The sequence below is a fragment of the Copadichromis virginalis genome, linkage group LG10 (genome assembly GCF_057382275.1).
Source record: "Copadichromis virginalis isolate Kocher_CV1m ecotype Utaka linkage group LG10, C_Virginalis_male_GT1.1, whole genome shotgun sequence".
In the NCBI taxonomy this organism is placed as follows: domain Eukaryota; kingdom Metazoa; phylum Chordata; class Actinopteri; order Cichliformes; family Cichlidae; genus Copadichromis; species Copadichromis virginalis.
This window is the reverse complement of record NC_140627.1, coordinates 24,192,020-24,212,968: the sequence shown is the minus strand read 5'-3', so window position 1 is coordinate 24,212,968 and position 20,949 is coordinate 24,192,020. Positions and strand designations below refer to the sequence as shown.

Sequence of the window (20,949 nt, the reverse complement as noted above, 5' to 3'; positions counted from 1 at the left end):
AGGGGAAAGCAGGAATGTTGTCGGTACAAGCCCTTGTAGCTCGTGTCTTTTGCTTTCACTTAACAGAAACACTGCCCGATTCCCGATATCTTCAGAGTGGCCAAATCTCTGCTTTGAATATTAAAATATCAGGTGAGCAGTTGCACCTTGTATGCACGGCCCGTGTTAAAGACAAAGAGGAGACCACGTGAGGAAAAAAACCTCTTTGTGAAGTAGTGGTTTGAAAATGTTTCCATGCACAACAGCGCCCAAGCCAAAATTCCCAGCCACAACAGGACAGCCCGTGTGTCATCTGTTCCTTTAACATTTCCCAGCACCCACCTAGACTTCACACCTGCAGTTTTTCTGCAAGAGGGTCACCGCTTCACTAGCATATATCCTGCCTCCGTGACTTTATCAGATACAGCCACGCAATCCTACAAACGCTATTGTTGCCTGTGGTCTGGATCCAGAGCTCTTTTGAAGTGGGACGAGTTCCTCTTCAAAGTGATGTTTGGTTTCCAAAGCTCGCCATGTTAGCATCAGCTTCACCCGATGAATGACGTCCTCTTGACTTGCGTTCACTGGTGATTAGTTGTGGTTTGCACCACACAAGAAAGTGACTCATCCCCCTCCCCATTATCCCCCTTACTGTCGAACGTGGCCTTTGATGCGTCGCACTCTCGTAATCCCACCATCCAACCACTGGGTAAACACACTGAAGTTCCCTTTCACTTTTTTTAGTGGGAATGAGTGCGTGCAATGTACAGATGCTGTAAATGAACAATTCATTCATAGTTTTTTTTCGCGGTTTATTGCAGTAACAATCTTTGTCATATGAACCCCAGAAGAAAGTAGCTCTGGCTCAAGAAACACACGACTTGGTAACAACCAATCTAACATATTTAAGATGTAGGAAAAGAGGGCACAACACAAACCCATTGCTGCTTACAACACATCAAGGACTCATTGATCTGTATTTGATTTCAGTGAAACGTGATGCTGAAGAATTAGCATCCCGATTTTGTTTAGAATGAAGGCAGAGGTTTGGGTCAGAGGGCTGAATGGGAAGCAGAGGGGAGAGGGCAGCCAGTCAGCAGCCTGGGGTTTGTGTTGTGATGTGGACAGTGACTCAATGTTTCCACAGTGGGATCTGCCAAAAAAAAGAGGCTTCTGTCAGCACTCCAGACTTCATCCCACTCAATAGGGACGGCTGGCAGCCAGTCCATCTCAAATGTATGGGATGAGACAGTTCATGCCGACTATCAGAATCTGCTAATTACAGATGGGCAGGAAATTCTTGTGATCCTCAAGGCTGATGGATTTATAAACATTTTGTGTTACATGAATATGACTTTCTTTTTTTCTTTTTCTTCTTAAATGGGAAGAAAACTCCAGGGCACGGCAGAAACAACCACAAATTACCAAACTCTACTGCTCAGCTGCCCTTTTGGTGGAAACCTTTCTATTATTCTCAACTATACAATACAAAAAAAACTCCCAATATTGTAACTGATCTAGAGGAGATTGAAACACAAATACAAAAAAGGTTTTCAAAGGTCTGTACAGAAAATCTTAACATTGCTGCCAATATAAAAATCTGCTGTTTGTTTGTAACTAGGTTGGTTGAAGGGGACTAAGTGATGCTTTTCCATGTTTTCTCTCATATAGAGTGCTTGACAAATTTATTAGACCACCGGTGATAAAAACAACAAAATGCAAATATTTTATTACCATTACAGAAAACAAAAAATGACTTTGGTAATTACCAATACTGTTAATTTAGGGCAGTAAATTAGCAGTGTTGGTAATACTTGATAAGCAGTGTCAAACCCCAAATCCCTTTGGGGAACAGATAATGCATCTCTAGTATAAAAGATCTAAGTAGTCGCTGTGATAACAATCGTTGGTTTTGGACTCAAAGAGTAATTATTTACGAGGCATTTGCTCGCTCCACGACTGCTGTTTAAACCTTCTGTTTATGAGGGAAAGCCAATCAGAAGAAAGCAGGCTTTGAGGGCTTGATTCAAACAGTGGATAACCTGAAGGGCTACACAAAGACACCAAGTGTATGATAAACAAAGATTATTTTGACAACTTTAGTAAGGGTTCAAGTCCAGATTTTCCTTTTTAGCTTCCACCAAATGAGGATGTTAAACATCCAAAAAGCTGTTCACGTTCTTTGCTTCCTATATGCTGTGTTGCAAGGTGAGAAACAGGTCACGGTGTGCTAACAGTCTACAATGAGGCCGCTAAATAAGAACAACAGTAAATTCAAATTCAAATTTTATTTGTCACGTACACAGTCATACACAGTACGATATGTAGTGAAATGCTTGGACAACTGCTCGTGACCTAAAGAAAACAAAAAAGGAAAAGGCTATGAATAAGATAGGAAATAAATATGAAAAATTAAAAAGGGTAAATTTAACTAGGAAGGAATAAAATATAAATTAAGGTTAAAAATGAAATAACTGTACAACCCAAATTAGAATGAAGGGTAAATTTAACTGGGAAGAATAAGATAAAATATATAAATTAAAGTTGAAAATAAAATAACTGTACAACAAAATACACAATACACAATATAGAACTATATAAGAATGTATGAAGAAATCTAAATATAAATAAATATATACACAATAACAGCAGCTGTACAAGTATTAACCGGAAATGAAGAATATAGTGACCAGTGTTGTGCAAAAACAATGTCCAGAAAGTCCAGTGTGTGTGTAAGAACTGTATGTGTGGGTCAGTACTGTGTGGTGGTGTGATTGAGAGACCGTATCGCCTGCGGGAAGAAGCTCCTCCTCAGTAATGGAGCTGGACTCTTAGCGAGACCACATATTACTATAGTCCCAGCCTAAAAAAGTTAAAAATGATATACAACATCTGGAAGGACGTGGAGCAGGTGTGCCTCCTTGTACAACATTCTGCCTGAACACTCCGCCAAGAACCATAAAGTGACTCTAAAAAAAATAAAAGAAAAAAAAAACCCTGAGGGGGGGGAAAAAGGACTCAAACTAAGTGAAAGCATTTCTGTCCCACTGACTCGTTACTCACACATGATTCAGTTTCTAGGAATTTTAGCATTATACCACGACCACGCAAGAAAAAAAAGATGGCTACTTTTTATTTTTGCAGCATTTACTGGTTACTTTGCGTCACCTAAGTAACAGATATTTGGTTACACTACATTCTTCATGCCTCATGAAACGGTGAAGAGACTCAATGGCTGCACACAGTGTACTGACGCAAATCTGAAAATAGTTCGTCTGGGAGCTACTGGAGTTTTATTTAGTAGATCTGAATTGTTCGTGGCTGTAAATCACTTCGTGAGATTGCATTTCTAATCTTCAGTCTTCAAAAAGCCCTGACTCATCTCAGCAGACTGCATAGCTCACTGTCAACAGCTCAGACCTCTAGAGATAATGTGTGCACGAACCTTGGATTGGCTATTTTGTGTTCACGGGCAAAACAAAAGCCGCAGATACACTTTTAATTCCCTCGTGTAGCTGCACTGCCTGGCTACTGCAAGGAATGCTTCTGCTGTTGACTACAGCCAATCTCCGAGGAATTTACAGGGCAGGGTGCTTGAAACCAGGAAAATGGGTGTGCTTTACAGAGTCCACCACACAAGGGGAACATGCTTTATTGCTGTGGCAACAAACATTACACAAAAAAAAAAAAAAAAGACAAAAAGAGGTCAAAAATGCAACAAGCTGTGACATTTACTACTTTGAGTTTTTGTCACCCATTGTTTACTGGGTGACAAACATGGGCACATGGGCTGGAAATAGCCATTTGTTTCCCTCAGAGTCCTTTATGAATTGTGTCCGATTGAAACTGATCTCTCAGTGTTGTCTGGGAGAGAGTGATGTAGATTCAGGCAATGCTGCAAAGTACAGACTAAAGTGGGCAGATCAATAATTAGATTTGTGTTGTGATGTGTTAATAACTGCAGGGAGCCTGTTTTAATAATGCTGGAGTGGTGCTTTACAATTTGTGGCTGTACGCGTCCAGAGACTGCTGTGATATGGGGGACAATGTCTGCATCTTCTAGCCATCTGCGGCTCCATATTCAAGCGGTCCAACACCGCAAGCATCAAAGCTGCATGTTCTGGTCCCGCAAAAAGGCTGATTAAAGTGCATACTCTAAGTCAGTCTGGGAACCCATCCACCAGTCTCATGACTTTGCCTCTGGGGGCAAGATCCACGTTTTCAAGGGCTTCCAGTGCAGCCAGTGGATACACTGGCCAAGATTCGCATTTCCATCTGGCAGGAACCATTTTTGTATTAAGATCAATTTTAAAAAGCTAACGGAAAGCTAGCGTATCAAGAAATGTCTGCTGACGATTACCCAAAGCATTTCAGCAAATGAAATTCCTCGCCTGCTCTCCATATCGGTCAGAATTACAGCAGCTTGTTTCCCTCGTGTTGTTGGTGATGGCTGGTGGACGGACTGATGCTCTAGTCCCTGCTCCAAACGAGCGGCATCATCCATCACACCACACGCTTAAATGGGCAGCAAAGAAGTCGGTCAGCTGATTTTGACTGAACAGTCTGCCGTCATGCCTCTCAGAACCATAAACCTTGTCAGTGTTGGCTTGAAACATTGAAATGTGACTGTTGTACTCTACTGGTACGTCAACATTTTGTGGCTTTAAGTACACACGCTGTTAGTTGTTTCATTTCTCTTCCACTTCCCACATGTGTGTAGGTCGCTTTATTTTTATTCAGAAATAGTACGTTTTAAGAGAGTTATGTGCTTTTTTCTTTAAATTACTAACCTGTAATCATGAACTGGTACTTATATTTGAACTCTAACAGCACTTTTTTACTACAAGCCTCATTCACTCATTTACAAACACACATTTTTGTTTTGTTTTTGTTTTTTAAAATCACACACACACTCACACTCCAGTGGATCCATCAGGGGTAACTCAGTTCAGCATCTTTCCCAAGGATGCTTGGATGTGGGGATCTAACCACTGGCAATCCGCTCTACCTCGTGGGCCACAGCTATGATACTCCCACTGACATCAAAAGTTAGGACTCTTGTTTATTTCTTGGCTTCGCGTGGTGCTTAGTTCTGCAATTTTCGTTATGGTGAAAGCTGTCATTCATTAAAAGACCATGCTTTAGCCTTCACCTGTTTCCACTTGGTCATCAATTTTACTCCCCCTCCCCCTAGAGAGCTGGTGACGGGGAATCTTAAGATTTAGTTCACTAGATTTGGAAGACCAATAAAAACGCAAAACATTTGCCTAGCCGTTTATCAATAAGATATATTTTTGGAAATAAACCAAAGATATGCAAAAAATAAATAATTAAATCAACAGGAAAAAACAAAAGAAGCACTGCAACAAAAATTCTCCATCTCATTAGAGGCCTCGCCTTCTCTACTTAAAGCAAATGCATTCGATCTTTGTGCAGAGAAGCATAACGGATGTCAGGAAACTTTGAGCTGACAGGGGAGAGGGAGTTTTAAATGTCCAGTAAGTCAAAGTTGATTTGACATAAATGGGAAATCTCAGCCATATTCTGACAGTTCTTTAAGCCTTAATGCCTCTTTGTACTGGGAGGAGAAAGGATCATTTTTGCAGAGTATAATGTCAGGCTTTACAAAAGATAGTCTACAGGGTTTCCTGCATGCCAGGCGCAGTCAGCCTACAGAAAGGAGGGCTGCTGACATCAGCCGGCTCTCTGTTGGCAGAACTGCCAGAAGGGTATTTGTGTACACTGGTGTTCTGTCCAGCCTCATTCCAGTTTTAAGCTCACATTTGGCATTTTCACTGCAAAAACCTGGCTGGGATTCCCCAAACTAGAAATAGAAGAAGAAGAACAAAGTAATTTGCTGCGACGAGAAACAGTTTCCATAAAAAGGAGTGACCCTCCATGAATCATTACATTATTGTGGTGTTGATGGGGAGGGGTTTATGTGCCCCCATCATCCCAGGAGTTATGTTGTTTGCCCCTGGTAGGGTGCCCCCAACTCAAATTGGTTCTGGGTGGATGGTCAGACCAAGAGAAATGTATAAAAACCCCTATGATGGAATAGATCGGTACATAAATAATAACCAAGGGACATGGCTACACTACTCAGGGTAGGGTGCAGCCCAAAAGAATTACACGGGCCCGACCACCTCCACCTCTCACGGGATGGGTCATAGGGATTTGGCGTTTTGTGGCTCAGGCAGCAGTTGGGGAAATAGGAAAATTAGCAATAGGAAGATGGAAGTATCTCAGGGTCTTGTCCACGATTGAGGGCAGAATGGAGTGGAAGATCGACAAAATGATTGGCGTGGCATCTTCAGTGATCCGGATGCTGTGACAGTCTAAAGAGAAAGCTGTCGCTTCACCGAGTGATCTACATTCCTACCCTCACCTGTGGCCACAGGCTCTGGGTAGTGAAGTAAAGAACGAGATGCCAGACACACACAAGTGGCAGAAATGAGTTTCCTCCAAAGGGCATCTGGCTTCTCTCTTAGAGACAGGAGAGGAGCTTGATCATTTCGGATGGGTTAAGTGTAGAGATGCTACTCCTCCAGATTAAAAAAAGCTAGTTGAGGCCTTCTGGACATCTCCCAAGTGAGGTGTTTTGATCATGTCCCACTGGGAGGAGGTCCCAGGTCAGGTCCAGCACATGTAGGATGGTTGGATGGATGAAATTTAGTACAGTTTAAGTCATGGCCATATTCAAAGATGAAATACAGTTGATTGAAAAAACAATCTGAAGGTGAATTCCAAAAGAAAGTTATTGTTATTTGCAGTACTGGCACCTACAGCACTACAGGGATGCAGGGAGAATTGCTTTGCTATGATATTCTGATTGGTACGCCTGTAAACTGAATTTTATTGGATTGTTTTATTGTCAAGGAAAACAGCTACATGCTGCCAACAGACCTAAGATACAAAGTCTGTCAAGTAAAGAAAATACTTCAGGGTAGAACAATTTAACTTTGCCACAAATCATTACACTGCAAAGAAACACTCAAATCGTGACCCAGATCCTGACCGGGCATGATCAGTAAGGCAGACTCGTACGCAAACATACAGCTGTAAGTCTCTGCTGATTTCCTTTTCTAACACACATTCCAGACCAGTTTTGCAAGCTCATAAAACTGCTTTAATAAGAGTACTGCGGCAACAGGTTCCTACACAGGCTGCTTCTTGGCCTGCTTTTGCTCAGAGAGAAAGGGAACCAAAACAGTAAAGCGCCAAGTCTGACAGATTTCTGGTACCTCAGAGTACCACACCCTTCATGCTAAAATTAGTCGGTTAACTGGAAATAAACGTGAGTCATTTAAAAGTCTAAATTATCCAGAAAGTAGCCTAATGTTTACAAAGGAGAAAAATCAATGCATCTCTATTACAGATCATTGACAGGCATAAGTAAACAAATGTTGATAGTGAAAATATTAAGCAGATGCACAAATTTTATGAATCTACTTTTCTTTTTGTCATTCCTTAAAGCATAGCTACTTCCTGCTTTAGTACGTGGTCACCCTATGGTCACAGGAGCATCTCCTTACTGCTCATTATCACAAATAAAGCTGTCACGCATTAGTGGCAGGTCACTCTCAATAACCGCACCAACAAGATGGCTAACATAGCATTAACAAGCAAAGTGCATTCCAGGACACTGACATCCCGGGGATATTTATATATTTAAGAATTTAAGCCCTTAACCCCATGCCCCACCGTTTTTTTTTTTTTAAATATCTACCAAGTTTAGTAATAATCATTTTGCAATTAGGCATTGCACACCAGCTTTTGGCAGAGCAACACAGCAAATGATCAACTCATGCATGCTGAGCATGTCAAGGTAACCCTGTCAGATAACTATGCAATATGACTCCATATGTAGCCTTGATCTGCATTCCCTACAAACTAGGGCTGCTCGATTATGGCAAAAATGATAATCACGATTATTTTCACTGAAATTGAGATCACGATTATTTGACGATATTTATTTAACACTTTAAGACCTACTATAGAACCAAGTCCACCAGAGCTTATATTATTTTTTTTACATGCTGTAGTGCCATTTGTGGGAGCATTTCAAGTTGCTATACATCAATACAACTGTTATAGCCCATATTTTAATAATATGTATGCATTAAGTCCATAGTAATTACATAAATTGCAAAAAAGTGCAATAAACTACCAAAAAAATTGAAAATCGCTTTTGTTTTGTTTACATATATTTCTACTTGGAGAAATTTAAGAGGTTTATCCCTCAAAACTTTAAATACAATAAAGTTGCAAAAAATAGTTTACAACAACAGGAAATTTATTTTGAGTGTCTTCATAGTTTTATTTTGGAGATACAGCAATTTTTATATACTGCAGGAAAAACAAAAAACAATCCTATGATGCAGATTTGCAAAGAAAACAGCAGGTGCATCATTTCACTGTGGGAAGTGTTACGAACAGCTGATAGGAACGGCAAAGCGTGTTTCTGGAATATTATGTTTTTGTTCCTGCAAGCGCTTTTTATGCAATTTTTGCAAAGCTATATGTGGAACGAAACCGTGACCGAGGACAAGCTGATGGCATCAGATGTAAGTACAACTCCTCCGGTTTCATATGCAAAACAAATTATTGCGCTAGCTTACACGGTTCAGGTTCTACAGGGATTTAAAAATAGTTACGCAAAACGGAGCGTGCTGCTCTGACCGGCTTTAAAGGGTTAACAATGACTTTAAAAAAATAATATAAAATAGTGTGCAACACCACTGAAGTTTGTTTTTTTTTAACTCTCTTTTCAACCAACGGCAGTCACTCTCCAAATAACTTCTGCTTAGCTTTCCGAGCTTCCCTCGGGTCCTCTTAATCAGCGGTCTCCAACCTTTTTTGCGCCACGGACGGTTTATGCCCGACAATATTTTCACGGACCGGCCTTTAAGGTGTCGCGGATAAATGAGGGAGGGGCTAATAATCGGCTCAGTCATTTTTAATGATCGTTGAAAGCCCAGATCGTAATCGTGATTAAAATTCGATTAATTGAGCAGCCCTACTACAAACCCAACAGCACAGAGCTGACGATATCTGCCTGTTCACGCCTGCTGTCCTGTGTGGAATGTAGTTACGCTTCCCACCGCTTACACACACACACACACACACACACGCACACAGACACACACACACACGCACAGCAGCAGTGACGTGCTATACCGTTTGCGCTATGCATTGCATTCGCATATGCTGGGAACCTTGGGCTTGTGGGCGGTGTGGTTGGTATGGTTGGTGGCACCCACAGGAAAAGCTGACGTGTTTACATTCAAACAATACCCAGCGGGACAAAGCCCCGCTGTTGTTGTCGACTGCTGTGTGAATGAGGGACTTCAAAACAGGCTTTAAACAGCTAAGCTATTAGGGACTTAGTATTACAAGTGGTTCTGTTTCAACACAAGCTTATAATGAATGTGTAAAGTGAAACGTGGGATTACAGAGTGATTAAGGCAGTAAACACAGACTATGGCTAGATTCGTTTCTTAGAAGGATTAAGTGAGTCAACACAGCTGACCAGAAAAGAGTGAAAGCAGCATTTCAGATACATTTATGTAACAATTAGTATTTTTGTCACTGGGGGTGGATTGAAACTAATGTAGCCTTATGAAACTCAGTGAAAAACCTTTGAAAATTCTGTGTTGTTCTAGTATTTCATCATATCCCTATTTAGATGAAACAGTGTCATAAATTGCTTTCATTATTACACTACTCTGCATTTTTTTTTTCAAAGCGCTAACTTTACCCTGGTGCCATTTCTCAGGCTTTACCCGCCTGCAGTAGCATATATATAAGGCTAAACTGAAACCAACAACCACAAACTACATAGAGGAGAAAAACTCACTCACTAGAACTTGAGTCACTACCAGTTTTTCAGCATCTGCCTGCCTCCCTCCCAGTCCACAGGCCCTTAAGCTCAGTTAGGAGGGGCCTTTATTGGATCCACAAGGAGAGCTTTCAGTGTCCCGGGTCAGGGGAAGGCTGTGTTTATTCACCCAGTTAAACACACAGACACACACAGCTTCGCCACTCATACACAGACTGCTCTGTGCCCGTTTAATTTCAGATTTCCTGTTGTCTCGGCGGTTCTTCTGGCACAGTCGGGTTTGTTGATGTCATTGCAGGTATGTGGGAGTATCCCCTGCAGATGCGAGTTAAGTTGCGCTGTGTTTACATCAGGCTGGATGAAAAGACCCTCGTCGTCTGACGCTTTGGGGCAGAGACTGACGAAATGTGACGATGTTGCAAGTATAGTCGCTGATATGACATGAGACTGTATATTCAAGTCATTCATGACTGTCACCTTAAAGAACCTTAATAAAGAATCAAGAGCCACAAGTGGAACTTTAGAAACCTGGTTCGACAGGCTCGTGGTCGTTAGGGGATTGCTTAGGTGTAAGGAAATGAAACCCAATGATTACCCAAGTCAAACCACGGTTAAATTAAAGGAGCAGGGTGGCCTCTCGGGTCTGTGTGTCAAAACAGTTCAATTTTATTTTATTTCTGTAGCGCCAAATCACAACAACACTTGCCTCAAGGGGCTTGAATTCAGGTTACATAATGGGGCAGCCTCACAGCAAGAAGGTTCCTGGTTCAAAGCCTTTCTGTGTGGAGACTGCATGCTCTCCCCTTTGCCTGCAAGGGTTTCCTCCAGGTACTTCCTCAGCTTCCTCCCACAAAAGTGTTACACAAATGCCAGTCAGTTCCTTTCCACATTTAGTGTCCTGTTAAAATACATTGATTAAACACTGATGAAAGGTTTCTGCCAGAAAATTCAATAGGCCCAGCAGCTGCAACCAGCCAGCATCCACCCACGAAGATGCCAGCTGTGCGGGACGGACGGATCGCTGCCCTGTGTAGGTGCAGCTTTGCTCACAGAGACAATCACAGACAAAAGACAACATCCAGCATGAAGACAAAGTCATTGTTAATCTTTAAAAAACTAGAAAGGGTAACAGTAGTGCAACAAAGATGCTTGCTATCTAAACAATTTTAACTATTGTCTGCTTTTTCTGTGACCAACACAACCACTGGTTGACTTGTGACAAATGCTGGTTGAAGAGTGAGATGCCATCCCACAATGTGTGACCAAGCTGGTGACCAGCACGAGGAAGAGGTGCCAGGCTGTTACAGTTGGTAAAACCAATAAATAAAAGTATTTTCCTTACAAATGTGGCACCAGTTAGGGAGAAATAAACAAGCTTTTCAGCGGTATAAGAGTTTTTGCCAAGAGGAATTGCTATAACAATGATATAAAGACCAAATACAAAATTTTGTACTTTTAGTGCTACGTTTACATACTCCAGTTAACCAGTGAATCAACAGGTTTTTCATGGACACCTTACACACCTCACTCTCATTCTCATTTAAATGCAAACACCGCATTGAACACATGGTGCTTCAGCAAAGGGTTCATCCTAGCTCATCTGTTGTTGCAGCAACAGATAAGCTAGGATGAACCTTTTATTGCCATCTGACAACAAACAGTTATTGGGCAATTCAAAGTGGACTTGCGTCATTTTGTCACCAGTACCTGAAGCAACACACCAACACGTAAGCAAGATCTAATTTAATTTGATGTGCACATTACTGTGGATAAAAAGGTTCATGTAAAATCTTCTAAGTAGGAACTTTTGTGTCATATCTTCTGCATTCAAATAGCACTATTTTATATCCATCTCGCATTTATCATTGTGAGATGTTTTCTCCCTGTTCTGGCGTGAAAGTTCACGTCAAAAAATTACACAAAAACTTCATCTGAGGTTTTCTTTATGCATCCACACTAGGGCTGAACGATATATCGCATTTGCGATAATATCGCGACATGATCAAGTGCAATTTTCTAACCGCAAAGGCTGCGATTATACTCTGGACATGTCCAAATTCATGGGCTGCATCCTCCTGAGGCCGCATTTGTAGACCGATTACGTCACAGCGACGCGCCGAAGGCTGTCCAAATTACTACCATATCCCAGAATTCATAGCGCGGCCCAGCCAAACTCCAGTTTCCAGCAATGGCGGCCGCTACTAAGTTTTAAAATTACTCATACTAATCTTTCTGGGTCACAAAATAAACTTTTAACATATTTTCAGGCGAGAAAGTAGCTGTGTAAACATCAAATATCTGCTCGGTTTATCAAGATATCCCATATTTGCAAAAGTGCTTCGACGTTTTCAGAGGCGTCTGCTACCCACCAGCTCGACAGCTAGCCGGGAGCTCGAGGGTTACTGATGCGGCCGAGAACGGCACAACTCCCGGCACATCATTTTCAGATCACCGCGGAGTTTCGCTGCTCGGGTTAAACGTAATATATAAGTCACTTAGACAACCTAAAAATGTTATTGTTGGGCTTTTTTCAGTGTTTTGTTTGTTCGTGAGTAAATCGGTTTGGCTGAGATTAAAGTTATTAGATTAGATAAAATGAAACTTTATTAATCCCCCGGGTGGGTTCCTCCTTGGTTTTCACACAGCTGACTAAACGTCAAACAGAAAACTTATTAAACAGAAGTATGAGACAGTCGAGAATTTACACCAGTGTCTGGTTATATTTTAGATAGCAAGAAGCAGACGGCCGAGTTTATTAAACTCCACCGAGACAGCGGTGACGCTAATCAGAACTAGACCGTCCAATTTCACGCCTTTAAATTTTAAAGGCGTGTTTGTGTGTGTGTTTATACAATTGCTATTATGTTTGCACTTTATGTGTAATGTTACTGACTGCAGAGATCAGTAAGATGTGTGTATTTTTTATTTATTAGTTTTATTTATTTAATATTATTTTTTAATTGAATGACTGTCTAGTAGTTCACAGATGTCAAAAAACTGAGTGTGGTAAAGCCACTGATTTTTTTTATGTATATTTCTGCAATCTGCACATTGTACTGACTTTCATTTTAATGTTTACACCAGGGTTCCTTGTCAGCACTTTATGCTCAGATGTTTGTAAGCTAAAAATAAACTATTGTGTATGTTCAAATATACTGTTGTGATTGAAGAAGTTAAATAAAAATGTCAGTCATCAATTCATGCATCACCTCATGTCATCATAACAGAGGTCTGTCTTCCAGGAAAGAACAGTTTAAAATTAATGTAATATAGTATTGGCCATACTATATGATGTATTGCTTGTCTTTGTTTAATAATACAGAAGACAAAGACCTTAAAAAATAATCGCATATCGCATCGCAATCGCAATATTGGGGCAAAAAAACGCAATTAGATTATTTTCCATAATCGTTCAGCCCTAATCCACACATATCTGTCTAACATTGCCTACCTGACTTTCTCAATGTAAAAAACCCATATCTTCCCCCTCCCACCTCTGAAGGACCTTCTTGTATAACCTTCCAGTAACTTTGTCTCTTACTTTCCCCTTCCTGCCTTCTGTGTCACCTCTTCAATAATCTATACCTCATAAAAACATTCTTATCAACGAGTGCATCTCTCTGGCTCTCTCTCCCGCTTTCTGTATCATAAAAACTTCCTCAGTTTCCCTTCTGTTGTCGTGTATCTATTGTGTTGCAACTCTTTTTTTATGACTCATCTGACTGTTCCCCCACCTTCCATCTCTTTACCCTGTTCTAATCTTTTGATTTTTCCACTCTCCCACTTATTTTCACCCATTTTCTCCCTTTGCGTTACTGATCCAGTGTTTGCCTAGCACGCCAGTTTATAACTGGCATAATAGTCAGTCTGACACTGTGAAAGGAAGTCTCACAAATTCAGTTTCTCTTCAACAGATGTCTAAACCACAGGCCAACCTGTGGTTTAGAAACCAATAGTAAATGCTGAGAAATTTTCTGCCGTGTATTTATGTTTGAAAGCTTTGCAGAAAATTAAGAAAATATACCCATTTCTCATGCTAAGTGGGCCAGCAATGTACAATAGGCAGTTTTAATATGGAAACCACCTGCATTACACCATGTAGGTCGCCCCTCTTCCACCAAAGCAGTCCCGACAAAGCAAAGACCTCTAAAGACGGCCTGTGCTATCAGGCAGGAGGACACGAGCTATAGGTTCTTTAAGTCTCCTCCTCAGACTTTGTCACATTCATTAAAACTTTGCAGAATGATGCACCATCCTGTTGGAAAGGGGGTGAAGGGAGTCTGCACCAGTGTTTAGTACACGTCAAAGTGGCAGGGCCAACTTTTCTCAGCAGAACGAGAAGAGCTTTCTTTCCATAGTGCATGGACTCATCTTTTCTCCAGGTGAACAGTAGACGTGCGCCTGGTGAAGGAAGAGAAAAGCTGATTCATCAGAGCAGGCCACTTTCTTTCACTTCACCACAGTCCAACTCTGATGCACAGCCAGCTACGAGTCCATGTGAGTTACCATTAAGTCACACTACAGATCTTAGCCAGCATTAAGGTTTTCAGCAATTTATGCCACAATCAGTGAGTACTAGGCACCCATGACCCTGTTAAGAGTTCACTGGCTGTCTTTCCTTGGACTGCTTCTTATACTAATCACTGAATACTGGAAACACCCCACAAGACCTTCCTTTTAGGAGACACCTTGAAAAACTCTGTGCAGCCAACACAGCTTGGCTCATATCAAATTGATTCTTATGCTGCCCGTTTTTCCAGCACTTCCGCTTCAAAAAAGTGACAGTCCACATGCTGCCATATACATCCCGCAACTTGACAAACGCAACTGCAACAAGATAATCAGTGTCATTTACCTCACTTCAGCTGGCAGTTTGCGGCGTTCGCCTTCAAAAACGCTGCATCCAAAAATTTGGCTTTGAAAGGTTAATTCACTCGTCTAAAACATCACTTCCTATTCACTTCATTCACCTCAATGCTGCCCCTCGATGACAGAATAATGTCTCACTGACTATATTTTATAAACTGGCAAAAAAATCCAACGAATTGCTTGGCTCATCAAAAAATGTCAGTGTGTTCAAAAGCTGCTGATCTGAGATTTGATTCCATTTCTTGACTGAAAACTGGGAAAAAAAGGTTTTCACAGCCGCTGTTTAACAATGACTGTTATTATGTGATTTAGGAGGAAGAACAAGAAGGTGAAAGGAGAGACTGGTGGTCAATTTATTTCCCACTTTATGTGTAGAACAGCAGTAGAGCAAAGAATCATGGCTATTCTTCCACTCATACATTATAAATGACCAGGCCTGTTGTCATTAGTGCAGATAAGTGGAGTCAAGCTGTACAGGTCTATTAAGTCATGAGATTTGACTGGTTCTTTATAACATTTTTTATAGAATTTTTAGGGTGGATTGTTGAAACAGATTAACTGTTATGGAAAAAACAATCTCTACTAATAGGGTTTTGCAATGCACTGGCAGAAACCCTGAAGTTGTATTCTGCAAAGTGACCAAATCCATTCATTTTCTTTTGCTCATCCAATTCAGGAGGGTTAGTGGGGGTGGTGGTGGTGTGGGGGGTATTGAGCCTATCCCAACTGCCATAGGGTGAGAGATGGGGACAGGACGCCAGTCTGTCACAGGGCTAACAAAAAAAGACTGACAACCAGTCATGCACACATCAGATCCACCAGCCAGTTGGTGGATTTGAACCCAGGACCCTCTTGCTGTTAGGCAACAGTGTTAACCAACACGTGCCACCATGCTCCCTTAAATATGAAAAATGTCTGAATCAAACTTCAAAATGCAACCCACACAGTTCTCTGTAAAATGATGCATGTGTCAAACTGGTTTTTACTTTGGTTTGTTTTACTGGAGTACTTTCCTAATTTTGCAATAATTACGGTTAAAACAGCAACCCAAGAGAAAATTGCATAGTCTGAGGTACTTTATGGGTAATAAAATATCCTGTCGTAAAGTAGGCTGGGTTAATTACTGAAGCCTAAAGATATAGCTCAAACTGCAATATCAGTACAGCTAGAAGACGCCAGGCTTGTCTAGCAACATGTCTAGCCATGTTCAGTGGTAATTAGCTGTAAACTACATCGAACCAATTGGACGCCGCAAATATCTGAGAATATCAGTTTTATAGTTACTGGTGTCACGCATGTTTGGGTGTCTTCACCTCCTGCTGTCTATATCGCTGAAAGTCACCAGAAGCGTATTTTGAGCAGACTTTGTCAGCTGTGCAGCGATGCCCGAGCAACACCGAAGAGAAAAATAAAGTACCAATAAAAGCAAGCAGGAAGCAAGAAGACTATATATGCCCACATGCAGTTTCAGATACTAAATAATGTGTGTGTACTTTGCACAAAAGCACATGCGGAGGCTTTCTTTTAATGTCATTCCCCTTAAGTGTTCTGTCATTTACATCACAGCACTTAAAGGCTCAGCATCAGAGAGAGGGGCTTTACCATCTTAGTTCACTTTCTAGAAAGATGCAACTGAGGTGTCGTGCAGAGCAAAGTATATTCCATATAAAACTGGAATTAGGATGCAATTTCCTGTCAGCCTCACGCAGATTTAGCTCGTTCTATGACTTTAACTATACCATATATATGCGACTCTGCATTTCCACGGTAACGGCAGATGACTGCCCCTCCCTAAACCAGGTTCTCCTATTTAAAGGGAGTTTTTCCATCCCGCTGTCACCAAGTGCTTGCTGATTATTGGGGTGTCTGTCTATTATTGTAGGGTCTTTACAATATAAAGTAACTTGAGGCAATTGTTGTGATTTTGCACTAAATAAATTGAATTGAAATTACAGTTACATGAGCCTCTCTGATGCAGTGACATTTTGATCAAATAAAGAAAATCAGAATACTTGGTACCATTTCCACTGTTGGACATCATCTAGCCTAGGCTGCCCTCAGCTGTGGGGCCAGTTTTAAAGAATGAATGGGAGCCAAAGGCCTCTAAAGAGAGGAAAATGACAAATGCTGACATTTCTGTGCTGACTAGACAGTACCAGGGCCCGTGGATGGAGGCCTTTAACCTGGGCAACAATTTTTTAAATCAACATCCTTTACTTAACCCTAATTTGCTGAGCTGTGTCAGCGCTGAGCAAACCACTGTCTTCGGTAGCTCCTGCTGAAACACACGGCCTCTTTTGAAACATTTCTCTGCGAGCACTCCAAGAACAAGGCTTCGACCACACACCGATATGCTCCTCCGCTCTGTTCATGCTTGCTGAGAGAGCAAGCATCTCTCCTTTACTTGCACCTTTCCCTCGGGAGCCTGTGGCTTTGCGATGACTGGAATTCCCATAAATATCCGATGTGTACTGGGAGAAGCCCAAACCACTGTAAATCACCCAGGCATGATTTGTCGTCCGTTACCACCGGGGCGTCTGGATGGCAACGAGAAAGGTAGGCAGGGAGGTAAAAAGACCCACAAAACTAGGGAGGGTTGGGGAGGAATTAAACGTGCGGTGGGAAAGATTTCACACTCAGCCAAACATCTGTACATGAGACAGGCGTACCTACAGCACATCCAGAAAATTCAGATGACAGGTTTCCAGTAAAGTACAATTGTGAAAATTCACCTGATTTAAGCACAAAGACTTCTTAGCTGTTTGTTTTCCAGTATGTCTCTTTCTCTTCTTTTGTATATAAATGTCCTGTTTGCTATTTATTCTTGCCGTTTACCATTTGTATTTTATTTCGGCACGGTTGATGTGGAGCACCTACAATTTAGTTGTACGTGTACAATGACAACAAAGGGCTAGTCTATTCTATTCTCTCACGCATACTCCATGCTGGCCGCTAAGCCACCGTGCTACATGCTCAATTGCTTGTGTTGTACCACCTTTTCCTTGCCCCAAACTCCTACAACCTTGAATGTGGCATGCTGACACAAGAAGGGACATGCTACTTTGCAAAGCAGAGGCCATAGAAACACTGCATTTTCAGTTTTCATCAAAATTTCGCAAAAAAGAAAAAAAATCCCCACAAGGCCTCGTAGCCCCTGTTTAATCTCAAGTTCATCTCTACTAAGCCTCAGGTACGCAAGGGGAAAGTGATCTCTGGAAACCACGCTTTCATACCCAAGAACATGTCCCGACTCATGTAAAAAGAAAAACACAACGACTCAACATTATTATTAGTGATGTAGTACAACACAATGAGATGGGTAAAACATAAGCAGAAGAAGAGATCTGACGCTGATCTGCAACAGAGTGAAGTCAAGCCAGCAGCTAAGGTCAAGATTTGGTTGTTGTCACTGGAGCGAAACACGCGTTAAGGTCCTGAGATTGTGTGAGGATTCTGACACAGATTTGAGAAGATTTCGTGTACTTCTTGAATCTGGTTATTGCGTCTGTCGCACCTCAAATATAGCGAGTCTGTTTTTAGGCTGTTTGTTATTTGGAAGGTTTTTTTTCTGCCTCAAAGCAAGAAGATCTTGGGTTCGAATCAACCGACCAGCTGTGATCTTCCTGTGTGAACTTTGTATGTTCTCTCCGGGTACTTTGGCTTCCTCCAACAGTCCAAAAACATGCACTGGGTTAGATTAACGGAGGATTTGAAATTTGAAAAAGATTTGAAAAGCTCTGTGATAGACTGGCGTCCTGTCCAGGGTGTACCATGCCCTTTCACATTACAGCAGCTGCAAAAGGATCCAGACCCTAAACTGGATAAGCTGAAGAAAATGGATGATAGATAGTTGGATGGATGATACGACACTACCTACATCCTTTAGCGTCAGTCTGTACACTTAATCATGACCAACTGGCTCAGCTGTAGACTACTCCATGGCTACTTGTGAGAGTTTTAGACCAGGGGTGTCACACATAATGCCCTGAGGCCAAATCCAGCCCAGCAAAGATTTGAAATGCAAACAAGGGTCTACATTTTGGACCTAACTGTATTCTCTAAATTTACAGCTTCTTAATTATACCAAAAAGTAATTAAGTAAGAAATAAACACACAGCAACTCACCCATGTACAAATATGATCAGTAAAGTCAAAAAAAGAGTTACTTTGTAAGTATCACACACAAATAATCACAGACCCACTTCGTTGCCATCACTGTGTCATATTTATAGACTAAACAAGGTTGTTTTGGTTTGTTCAAGTCTGCACAAAAGCTCTCTATGACGGTGTGAAAGAGGCTTTCTACCTTCCATACACCCCACAAGCAAACAGGAAATTGGAGCCTTTAAAAAAGAGCAGGGGCACCTCCAGAATTTTTTCATTGGGGTGGCCGTATGGGGGCACACCAAAAACAGAATTTCCAGTTTTATTATGCTGTTGTCTAATATAGATTCTTTAAAAATGTGGAAAACGAGAGAAAGAAAAGAATTATATGCCTAGTTAATTTCCCGCAATTAAAGTTGATAACACTGAAAATGGCTACATATGAAAACCAAATTAGAGTTTGAAATTCATAATAGTCGGTTTTAAATAACAAGTTAATGTTTCATCTCAACATAGGGTGTCTTCCTCTCTCTTCCTCTCACCTTTATTAAAATTATTACCAACATAGGACTGCCTTGTCAGGGGTGGCAGCAAATTCTGGGCGTGACCAGTGCCCCCCTTTGCCCCCCTCTTGGTGGCGCCCCTGAAAGAGGAGCCTTTCCAAAAGAAGAAAACACAATATTCTGGAGTCTGATTTTATGTGCCTACAACTTCAAAACTATCACCAGAAACTGAAAACGGAGGGGCTGTACTCTCTGAGTTGTTTTGGGTGGGTGGGGGGCAGAGAGTGTAACTAAAGCAATGACAAGCCAGCTGTGTTTCCATAGCTTCACACAGGGAGGAGGCAGAGGAGGGATGAGAAAGAAGCAGCAGCTATTAAACTTAACTGGCCTCGATCGGGATGAGGTTTGCACAAACTCACTCCCAGGCTTATGGATTTAGCCATCTGATGGGAAGCTGCGAGGTTAGGGTTTGTTTTGTAAGACAGGATGTGGGGGAAAAAAATTTAAATTAAAAAAAAAAAAAAAGGCAACCTTCTCAATGAACCACTCCAGAACCATCAGAAACTCTGACACTAAAGTCTGCTAATCTAAAAACTAGCTAAATATCTATTTCCCCCCCTTTCTATATTACAGACTGTTATTTAAGTCATGTACACTTTCCACTAACGAGCATGTGACTTCACTGAAAAGTCTCAATTAGATCGTTATACCACAAGCAAGCCACTGTTGGCTCAATCAAGTCAAACTCCAAACACCAAGAGGCGCAAACGTTTGATTTTAGCAAACATTAGCGAGGCAATGCTAATTAAAGAAACGCTGGTTTTGTTTACCTCCGCCGTCCGCAGCGAGGGCGGCTTCTTCAAAGCCTGCTTAAAGGAAGTTTCCATAGCGCCGGTCATTTTCATAACTTCGGCTCAAATCCACAGTAGGACTTTTTACTCCGTCTGACTCTCACTTCACGTCTCCTAGCTGCTCTTAGTCGACCCGGGATGACCAAATCCCCGTGGATCTTGTCCTCGCCAAGCCGAGCATGGATGGAGTTTACTCCAAACGGACCGACCGAGAACTCCTTCTTCTCCAGGAGAAGAGAAAGGGGGGGGAAAACTTCACTCTCAAGTAGCTCCTCGTTACTGTGCGTCTGAGAGAGAGCAGGCACCGCCAAAGTGTGACAGAAAGTTACGTCTGTTGGACCTGCTGCCTTGATTTCTGTACATCTTTGGTAAAGGAAATATCCACTTCGGTAGTCAGCGTCATTTAGATCCAGGAGTTCAGATTTAGATCCCTCCTCCCGCGAATCCGACGGTGGAGAGTTGACGACATCTGTCTGCCCGAGCGGGGTGCTGCGTTTACGTTCTGTCGAAAATTACATTTCATCGTGATAGTAGCTACACGTGTGCGCCACAACTGGTAGCTACAGTTGTGCTCATAGGTTTACACACATTCGTCGTGGACGTTTAATGATATCTGTTAACTGTTTTTGTTTTCCCCCAGGCTGAAGTGACTGTACAGCAGGTTTGACACAACACCAATACTCAGAACAAGGAGAAATTCAGAGAGATTAGCGATCATATAAGTAAGAGAATTGTAGATTTACATAAGTTGTCAAGGTCTCTTAGAGCTACAGTTGTTTGCCAGTTGTTTCTAAACAACTAC

General features: G+C 41.6%; 1 protein-coding gene across 1 annotated transcript in view; it reads right to left on the bottom strand.

Moving 5' to 3' along the window:
• rapgef6 (Rap guanine nucleotide exchange factor (GEF) 6) overlaps positions 1–20,685 on the bottom strand; it is a 135,373-nt gene extending 114,688 nt beyond the window's left edge. Inside the window, exon 1 of the mRNA XM_085470770.1 lies at positions 20,127–20,685. Coding sequence (XP_085326896.1) covers positions 20,127–20,201 — 75 coding nt within the window. The 5' untranslated portion in view covers positions 20,202–20,685. The remainder of the gene's footprint in view (positions 1–20,126) is intronic.
• Positions 20,686–20,949: the final 264 nt, after the last annotated feature.